Raw genomic sequence first — 10,141 nt, 5'->3', positions numbered from 1 at the left:
GTGCGAGGCCCAGGCAACATTTTCATTATCCAACAAGGGCCATTTGAGCTTCACCAATAAATTGAGCTGCTCCCTGTAGCCAAAAAAGACCTCAAACCTTCAAATATGACGAGTCTTAAAATAAGCACACCTAAGATAACATTACATGGGAAAGCCACAGCAGCCAAAGTAACGTAAACCTTTAAAATCACAATCTAAAATGAAATAAAATTCCTTAAAAATCTAATAGTACTTCTTGCATTGAAGGTCTTGATGTTTCCTTGTAAACTTCATGAAAACCCACTCTTAAAGTTGAGAACAACCAAGTGGATCAAAGAAATTTTCTGCCAGGGTATAGTAAGATACACGTCCATAAAATCAAAAGAAATCAATTCATTCGCTAATGTATATCTTGAGACTACAAACTAACAGAGCAGTGACTCACACAAGAGCCATCAGACCCTTTTTCCTAGAACGGATCCTTTGCAAAACTCCAGAAAGAACCAGCAACAAAGACAAATCCTATCAGAAGTCTTCTACCACTTAAGTCATATAGACAACAAGCCAAAGGCAGCCAATTAAATATTAGCTTCTTCTAGACCATCATCAAAATAAACATGGTCGCTCATAAAATAAATTCTTATATGAACGCATTAGAAACAATAACAAAACTACTATTTCAATAGTAAACTTGAGAGTGTTTGATCATATGACAAGAAACAAAAAAATCTTCTGCAATTAAAACCCATACTATAAAGTTATAATTAATGAGTTGTAGATAGTTAACTATCAAAAGTTCATAAAAAGTTCTACTACCCTCTCAAAAATTCTGACAATTGACAATATACTTTTATTGCCTAACATAGATTCCAACTTACTATCACTCAACTAATTACTCATGAAAAAAATTGTCTTGTCAATTTCTCACTTTCATGACTTGAACTTGGAGAGAATGAATGAAAGTATAAAGACGTGTTCAAATCAAACTATCAGAGAATTGATGTAGCCAAGCATAGTGGAACAAGCAAAGGATCAAAACCTATATAAAATGCCATCCTAAAGCTTTGAAAATCAACTACATAATATAGTTTATTTGATACTGAGTGTTTTAAATAGAAAATAAACTAATTATGGAGGATGGTACAGAACACTTATAAAGATAATAAAGGGACTCTAATGCATACTAAGCAATACAACATGCTTTCATATATTTATACTAATGAAACAACTATATAGAACGTACTAGGAGGTGGCATTGGAAAGTTATTGTGTCTATTATGAGTTGCAAATTTAAAACTACGACTGTCATGTGCACTTCCTTCCCATCCTTCCATGATAAAAGCAAAGCACATGTTGAAGTCGCACACAGCCATAACATTTTGCGTCGTTGACCCACATCTTCCTATATAAGCTGCTTTCTCAGAATTAGAAACACGAGCATCCACATGTGTTCCATCGATAGCTCCAATACAATCCTATTAAAGAAGCAATAATTAGATATTATATTCATTTTCATAAATCATATTATATCATATCATAATAAAAATAATTACCTTGAAATATGGCATATATCGATTATCATACAAAATATTTCTTGGTATATCATCAAAATTAGGATCGATAGGCTTGATCACAGAACATGATAATTTCACCAAAGCTTCCAATCCAATGGAGAAATACCTACTGATTGTCTCAGTTGAGTGTTGAAATCGCTCACATGTTGACCTTATTGATTCATTATGCGATAAAATGTACAAAGTAATCGCAAGTACTTCTCTACTTATTGTCCTTGATGATCCATTTAGACCATAAACACATACCAAGTCATTCAGTAGATTCACAAAAATTGTTTGAGACATGCAAAACATATTATGAAACATTGTTGAATGTCCATGTAGTAGCTCTCCAATCCATTTGTCTCCTCTATACGACGATGTCATGCATGGTGTCTTGCAAATATATGTTTCATCATACTCATTTATAAAACATATTGCTGCAAGTATAGTTTTTTTAATAATTGAAATATCTTCTGACTCAATCCTATTCTCATTACATTCCATTCCTGCATATAGTTTGCAATAAGTATTAATATCTTATTTATATAAACACCTCACATGCTATCAAAATTTACAACTACGAGAAAGACTTTATCAGACTATCTTCAATATAATAATAAAAAAATTTACACAAACCTTACTCAAATAACATGCTGCTTAGAAATAAAAAACGAACCTCGAGTCTTATTGAATCAATTACCTTCACAAGATCTACTACATCAAATTTTATTTCATCACTTAACAAATACCACAATCTGTTTCAATCTCTTTTACGCAGGAAACAAAATTCCCTCCAATACACCATTTGCTTCGTGGTTGTGGGCTCCCAAAATTCGGCCCGGCCTCCCCGCCGCGCTTTTCTTTTTTATTCGGCGAGGGAGTTTTAACTGAATAAGTTCCGGGATAAATTTTGGAAGGCAGATGAGTTTGTAGATAATACACTAACCAGAGATTTCTCCCTCATTTTGCGAGGACTTTATGATATGAGTTCTGGTTTCCTATAGGCGCAAGCCCCTATAGTTAATTACCCCTCCCGATAACGAGAGAGAACTTTCGATTAAGGCTAGTCGTCAATAAGATACGTAGAGAATACGTGTTATCTGGCATATAGTAGCAGCAATGGGTTGGATATTACAGATTGGGTATTGGAAATTTGAAGGTTGGAAGATTTGAGATTTAAATAGAAATTTCACCATCGTGCACTTAAGGCGGATGGTGGGGGAATAGATGATAGTCCCGATCAAGATCCCATGGTTCCGTCATCCTGGGCCATCGTGGTCCCTGGTCTACTTAGTCAGAGGATGTAGTTGACCCAACCTGACAGAAGGATCCTTGTCGGCAGCCATGGGTTGCTTCGTCCAAGGGGACCTTGTAGACTTGGGGTGAATCTTTGTCTAAGGGAACAAATTTGAATCCACCTTAGCTTACAGATGGCTTTGTGCCCTATCAATCATATCCTATTAATTCATATCTCAAGGATTTAACGCCACTAAGGAGCGTATTGGCTCTGGCCATAACTGCTATCTGTGATGCCATTTGGCGCCAAAACCACTCGGTTCAGAGGACCCCGGGTCATAACTATTTACCTGCAGTGCCATTTAGCGGCGAAACTGCCGGTTAGAGGACACGTACCACATCCTTACTGGCAAGAGATTATTTGAGAATGGATCCTAGTGATATTTTCGACTAGTCATTAGCTCTTTGTGAGCTGAAATAAATTTTAATTTATCCACCCCGACAAACTATTGTGGAGGGTGGATGAAGTTTGTTTTGAGTGTTGATGGATAGATTTCAATTTAAAATATTTTTGGATATTTGAGATTTTGAGGATTTTTTTGGATTTTTTGGATATTTGGAACGACATTGGAAATTATTTGGAATGGACCCCTCCGGTTGAGATTTTTTGTTCAACGCGGCCATCATCGGGGTGTTTGGGGTTATTTTTATTTAAAGCTTGAACCTTGTCAACTCTATCTGGATGTCGATAGAGGATCGGGTTTCGTATATTTTATGCCTTTATTTAATTAATTTTTTGATTATAGGCCTTGAAGGACTAATATGAATGTATTAAAATAAATACACTGGTCTCCACAACCGTGTACTTATTTGAGAGTTCAAACTTTGTCGACTCATATTGGTCCATATGGGAGGATCGGGTTCGAACTAGAATTCACTTATTGACCCGCGCAGCATCTCTAGACGTCATGTGTGTACTAATAACACACTCGCCGGGGCCCATGCGGGTATTTGGGGGCATTTTATAATTGAACCTTGTTAACTCCTTTTATCTACTTAGAAGGATCGGGTTCAAATTTAATAACCTGCGCAACATCCCTAGACATCACATGTGTACCAATAACACGCTCGCCAGGGCCTATGCAGGTTTTATGATTGCACTTCCCCTTTTTAGTGTACCTATATGTATAAAGGCTACAGTGTATGTGTAGGGGTATGTTGCAATATTTGCAAACGCCTTCTGTCCGCTGATACGAGTGTTGGGATCTAGTGGCGTGGTGTAGCAGCTTCGGAATAGAGTTATTCACTGCTTTGTACAGGTAGACTGTCGCGCGCTACTGGTATGATTTATGCAGGTAGATTGTAGTGCACAAACTAATCTCCTGCTTTAATTGTATATGCTCACATCTGCTGCAACTCTCTTGTGATTTTCTTGTCGATGATGTATTAGGTGTACAACATGTGGCTACAGTCTTTGGCTTTTTCACATTTATTTTTTTGTTTCTCATAAGCAGGTTGATGTATTCCTTCACGGTTTGAATTTTACTTCAGGATACTGCATTTACTGAAGTCCTTAAGCATCTACCCATAAGTAGCATGTGGCACGTACATCTGTCTTTGTAGAGAGCTGATATGTGTTGCAGATCTTCTATAGTGACTTTGTAGGAGTTCGTATTGTTGCTTATGAGTGAACCGACATTTCGCTTCTATTTGAGATTTTAATGAATGACCTTCATTCATTCATTAACCTATTTATTCATAGGGGATACATGTCTTCTATGTATAAGTATCCTACGACAACTTGTTAGTGGTTGCATTTGATGCGGATCGACCACCTTTCACTTGCAAGGGATCAGTGTATTCTTCCACAAGGGGATTGATCTTTAACTATCGGGTTGCAAGTTCTTGCTTGTATTCATGTTCAATATCCAAACATGGTTCTGTTCATTTGAACTTGAGTCCAAATTCTCCACATCATATCAAGTTCGAGTTTAAGTTTGAGTGTTAAGTCCGATCCGAGTTCATTTCATTTATCCTTCAAATCGATTTGAATCCAAATGCAAACTCAAGTTCTAACTTTTAAATCTCCTCTTCATTTATTTGATGTTAAACTTAAACTCCTCGTAATCAAACATGATTCAGGCTCTTTGTTTAGTTCAAGTTTGGTTCGAATCCCTTGTAATACTATTAATCATCATTTGTTCAAGGCCGATCTTTTTGAGTTCAACTCATGTTCACAAGTCTAGCTTGAGTCCAAGTCCCCTGTGGTTCGAGTTCTTTGTTAGCTTCGGTCCACATTCAAGTTCACCTTGTTCGTTTATATGGCAAATTTAAATCCTTCTTATTTGGTTCAAACCAAGTTCAAAAGTCTCATATGATCTTATTTAATTCAAGTTCAATTTAAAGCTCAAATCAAATTTGAGTGTAGACTTTTTTAGTTCATAAAGTCCCTTGTGTTCAATTTGGTTCAAGCTCAAAGTACATGTCGAAATTCTTTATGTCGAAGTCACATTTATTTAACTTTTAGTCCATTGAAGTTTTGCTTAGGCTCAATTTTATATTCATTTCATTGTCCAAAAGTCCATGGTTCTTTGTTCTTTGAGTTCAATTAAGTCCAGGTATGATTTCATCCGAGATTTCGGCAGCCTCACGGCGTCTCCCCCATTTAGGGGAAAACTACGAGAAAACTGGGCCTTTCCCACCACACGCAATAAAGGCGTGTATGGTAGATGTCCTCGAATGAGAACACCGCGGCCGTGATTTTTTGTTCCTCCCACCACGCGCAATAAAGACATGTATGGGGTCTTTGACGGTACCTGTTTAAAAATGCACAGTTTGCTTTCCCTCTGCTCGGGGGTACTTATAAGTGACACAATTTGCTTTCCCCCCGCTCGGGGGTACTTATAAGTGACCCCGCCTCGCCGTAGGTGCCGCACCGGGGTCCCATCCCACCACGCGCAATAAAGGCGTGACCTGCTCTCTCCCATGAACACCTGCTCGACTCTAGTCGAACCCCTGTTCGCTGTTTCCGTCCGACCTCCGACCGAGAGAGAGAGAGAGAGGCCCTAACCTCTATCTCCTTCAGTGAAGTCCCCTTTCTATCCGACCGGAGTCACGAACTTTGATCGGAAGTGCAAACGGAAGCTCGCTGGCCGTGAGGTTGCTCTCTCTGTCCCGCATCTCTTCCGCTAAATCCCTGCCTTATATATATATATATATATATATAAGGCAGGGATTTAGCGGAAGAGATGCGGGACAGAGAGAGCAACCTCACGGCCAGCGAGCTTCCGTTTGCACTTCCGATCAAAGTTCGTGACTCCGGTTGGATAGAAAGGGGACTTCACTGAAGGAGATAGAGGTTAGGGCCTCTCTCTCTCTCTCTCGGTCGGAGGTCGGACGGAAACAGCGAACAGGGGTTCGACTAGAGTCGAGCAGGTGTTCATGGGAGAGAGCAGGTCGGAGAAGTGGAGGTAGGGGTTTCGAGTGGAGGAGGTGAGAAGCTTGCGGGATGTGGAAGCAGAGGTTGGAGAGGGAAATCGGGAGAGTCGGGGAGAGCTTGGTCGCGTGTGTGGTGCGAATGGAAGAGAGGAGGCGTCGGTGTTGTTCGGAGCTTTTGGCCGAGAGAGAAGAGGCGATATCTCCCCGAAGGTAAGGCTCTGCTTCGTTTTATAGGCGTGATCGGAATAACAATCTAGGTGAGTTCGCAGGAGTTGCACAGGAAACACGGAGAGACTGGAGCGGCGCCGAATCGGTACGTATGCTGGATTTCTTGCGGTATTTGCGGGATTCGCTCAGGTATTTCGATGGTGCCGAGGTATTGAGCGGGATTTCAGGGATTTGCGGCAGAGTGCAGGTATGCATTTCATTTTCATCATTTTTTTTATACAGAGGTCAACAGTGGTTTCATGGATAATCTTAATCAACAAACCTCGAGTAGATCAAATTAGTTACCATCATATGATCTGCAGCATAAAAAACCATTTCATCTCTAAACAAATAGCACAATCCTTTACAGCATCATTAGTTAGGTATGAATTGAGTTGACACTTGATAGCTCTAAGCATCAAGAGTCATATCAATATAATTTGACAAACAGTAAATTCCTCAGAAAGCAAGAACTAATACAAGAAAAATATTATGCCCAGCAGAATTAAGAACTACAATCATTGCTAAATGGTGATAACAAGCTCCCCCTGCACAGCAAGAATTCCATCCAGCAGAATCGCATAAACTTCTAGTAAATAAGAAAACTCAAAAGAACATTGAATCACGGTACATTACTTTACGTTGAGTCGTGAACCCAATCATTTACACTCGAGTCCCTGGTGTTAACAAAAAACAGTACTAAAATAGTTCAGATATCTATAAAGATCAATAAAGAAAATACAAAGTCATTGATTGTTAAACTGTATGAAACTCTGATGTTGTTGTGTCTTGATTTCCATAGCAATAACGAAGATAAATTGCTCGTCGTTCAGGGCAAATCGACATAAAAATTTCTCGTTTCGTTGGATCCTCGAGAAGCTTGGTGGAGAACAAATATAGTTGCATGTCTTCAAATATTTCAGTTGTTTGTTCAAGCACTTTAATGGCAGCAGAAATGGAGGATTTCTCGATTATTGACTTTGATGCATTAGTTTCTGAGGTAATGTTGGTACAAGAATTGAGAATTGACAAGTTGTGTAATTTGACTTCGAAGAAATGTAGAACCATATATTCTTTTTCTTTTACCGGTTGAAGTTGTAGATGCATGTTGTTTCAATTGACTACAATCACTAATGCTCTCATGATTTTGTGAAGGTTCATCAAGATTTTATGAAGGTTCATCAAAAGAATCATTACCTATAACAATGTTTTCAGAATCTGCAGTAATATTTTCATTGTTAAGTCCTTGGCTTGGAGTCCATGCATGATCTCCGGTAGCAACAACACCTAGGAACATCATATCAAACTTATCTTCAAGCTCGGGATCATTACCATAATATCTATTTTTTTTTTCATTTGGTACAACCTACAAAGATAAATTTCATTTTAAATAAGTAAAAAGAAGAGTATGAAGGTTGAAAAATACAAATATATGTAAATTAATATTTACTTCTAATTTCTCTTTCCACCATTCATCCAGTGCGTCAATGATTTTTTTCCTAGGATCCCAACACAGTCCAGTGGATCCACGCTTCAATTCTTTCCATAATTTCCAATCTTTTTTTAACTGATCTAATTTATTTTTTAATTGAACTTTATCATACTCTCTTCCAGTTTTTTTATAAAAATTCTTAATTAAATTCGTCCAACCCTCTTTATTGAAGTGTGTGGTTGGTCGATTGCCAACTCAATCTCCCTTAGACATAAATCACAGAATATAATATTTACATCTTTCTCCCATGTTGTGGATGGTCCGGCATCCTTTGATTTACCCATTAAATTTCTTAATTGTTGTATTATAAATTAACAAATTATAAGAAGAGGGAATATACCCAATATAATCGATGTATGTTGCTAGTAATTTAAAGAACAAGAGGCATCCATTACATAAAATACTATGTATGTGCATGGGCAAGAATAACAAGAACCATTTCATAGTCTAATAAGAAGCCAAGAATTTTTGAAAATTAAGTACATAAATGAAAAAAAAGGTAGAATAGTTAATCCTATAGGTGATACAATAACATGAACAAATTGATTTATTGTATAAAAATGTCATAAGCATCAATTTTTTTATGTATGTTTTCGAAAAGTATAAACTGATTTATTAACAAATGTATTACTAACCAAACAAGTTGAGCTGTTTTAGAATTGCAACCTTTTAAAAATGATTTTTTAATCCTTGTACAGCATTTTGAACCATTAAAATTATAATTCCTTGTGATTTTGTTTGCAACCAACCATGGCCTTAAAAGGTTTATCGTAAGAGCATTGATCTTGAAAGAGAAAATTTGTGTTACAAAGAGCTCATTAGATGTAAATTGAATTCAATAAATGAACACCAAGTATACAAGCATAAAATTTGTGTAGCATTTGCCTGTTAATACTTTAAAGTTTTAGATAATTTTAAAAAAAGCAGGTATGTCGTTGAAAAGGAAATGGCATTCAGTAAAGGTCAACGCATTGGATAAGCAAATAGTAACTTCAAAAATTTTACTTGAACCCTTCGACTTCTCTCTGAAGGGTTGAACACAATAATGACATCAGAGCAAACCAGAAAAACAAAAAAATAAAATAAAAATTCAAATCAGATTTTAAGCAAAAACCTAAGAAAGCTGTAGAACAAAATATAAAATCCAATTCAACAACAAATTGTAAATCAATAACTGCACCTTTAGCTCTTCAATCGGTCTGGTTAGGAGGAGAAGGGAGCAGGCGGAGAACCCGATAGAAGGGTTGGGTATGCAAATAATTCTGTAGAAAGCTTCGTCAAATAATGTCGGTGAAGCTCTGTTTCCCTCTCATCGAGTTCTTACAACTAGAAATTTGGAGAAATACCTAAACGATTCCAATGTATCAGAGGAATGAGCGTCGTGCTACAACGAGGAAGAAATGGTCGCGGAAGTTCGCCAGATGAGGAAGACGGGAACTGTAAGGGTATTAACATATTTCTTATACTTCCAAACGTTGGGTCCTTTGACACCAAAGATAACTTCTTTTTTGGTGAACTTCTCTTGAGACAAGCCTTGAATCCGACGGTATTAAGGTGCAAGCCTGCCGGAGCAACCGTGTGAAATCCCCCTCCACACTCCCTTGAGTCCCCCCCTCACAGGATCTTCTCCCTCTCTCAGACTTCACCCGTTCCTCACTCCCATTCAAGCTCATCTTCAAGTTTTCCCCACAAGAATGAAGCTCCAATGGCTGCCAAAAGACCCTTACAAAATTGCCATGACATAGCTTAAATAGAAGCTCTCAAAACGAGCTCATTAATGCAAGTTGCCGACATTATCGTCCAGGACGATAGGGATATCGTTCTGTATGATCAGTACAAATTAAGCTCATCAGCCCGGGACGATTTGGGACGATCAGAAGAAATTTGGTTACATCGTCCTGGCCGATCGCACGATCGTCCTGGACGATTAGTTTAAAACCATTTCAATCGTCCTGATCATTGCCCTGGATAGATGCTGGCCAATGTAAATCGTCCAGGCCATGGTCCTGGCCAATCCTATGATCATCCCGGATGATTTGATCGTATCAATCAGCCATTAATACTTTCCAAAGATACAAGATCAATTTAGGCATAATTGAGTTAGATCGTCCTAGATGATGTGAATATTGTCATGGCCGATTTCCTAAAATACAGAATGCTTAATCTGATCATGGCGACTGATTCTTTCTTAATTGAACATATCGTCCAGGCCAATCAGTTTATGATGGTTGCC

General features: G+C 38.0%; 2 protein-coding genes across 3 annotated transcripts; one reads left to right on the top strand and one right to left on the bottom strand.

The window, feature by feature from the left end:
* Positions 1-1,190: 1,190 nt before the first annotated feature.
* LOC114580425 lies at positions 1,191-1,963 on the bottom strand. The gene is made up of 2 exons (XM_028697913.1): positions 1,533-1,963; positions 1,191-1,454 (listed from the first exon to the last, which is right to left on the bottom strand). Exons 1-2 carry the CDS (start codon positions 1,917-1,919, stop codon positions 1,191-1,193), a joined length of 651 nt encoding a protein of 216 aa, XP_028553746.1. The 5' UTR covers positions 1,920-1,963.
* A 4,052-nt stretch (positions 1,964-6,015) lies between these two features.
* Positions 6,016-7,576, top strand: LOC110107695. 2 transcript variants are annotated; one of them, XM_020838032.2, is made up of 3 exons: positions 6,016-6,419; positions 6,479-6,624; positions 7,250-7,576. In XM_020838032.2, the coding sequence occupies exons 1-3, from the start codon at positions 6,280-6,282 to the stop codon at positions 7,507-7,509; spliced, it is 546 nt and encodes a 181-aa protein (XP_020693691.1). In that variant the 5' UTR covers positions 6,016-6,279; the 3' UTR covers positions 7,510-7,576. The 2 variants fall into 2 exon arrangements, with proteins under 2 accessions (XP_020693691.1, XP_020693692.1); XM_020838033.2 differs by having other exon boundaries at positions 7,219-7,533.
* The last annotated feature ends 2,565 nt before the right edge of the window (positions 7,577-10,141 follow it).

This window comes from Dendrobium catenatum, unplaced genomic scaffold (assembly GCF_001605985.2).
Source record: "Dendrobium catenatum unplaced genomic scaffold, ASM160598v2 fragScaff_scaffold_1022, whole genome shotgun sequence".
Taxonomy (NCBI): domain Eukaryota; kingdom Viridiplantae; phylum Streptophyta; class Magnoliopsida; order Asparagales; family Orchidaceae; genus Dendrobium; species Dendrobium catenatum.
This window is presented reverse-complemented; position numbering and strand designations above follow the sequence as displayed.

Excerpts from the sequence above, each read along its gene's own strand:
- LOC114580425 (XM_028697913.1), bottom strand. The coding sequence starts at position 1,919 with ATGACATCGTCGTATAGAGGAGACAAATGGATTGGAGAGCTACTACAT. Across the intron at positions 1,455-1,532 it reads GATATATGCCATATTTCAAG|GATTGTATTGGAGCTATCGA; the intron begins GTAATTATTTTT and ends CTTCTTTAATAG.
- LOC110107695 (XM_020838032.2), top strand. The coding sequence starts at position 6,280 with ATGTGGAAGCAGAGGTTGGAGAGGGAAATCGGGAGAGTCGGGGAGAGC. Across the intron at positions 6,420-6,478 it reads GAGGCGATATCTCCCCGAAG|GAGTTGCACAGGAAACACGG; the intron begins GTAAGGCTCTGC and ends GTGAGTTCGCAG. Across the intron at positions 6,625-7,249 it reads GGATTTGCGGCAGAGTGCAG|GGCAAATCGACATAAAAATT; the intron begins GTATGCATTTCA and ends CTCGTCGTTCAG.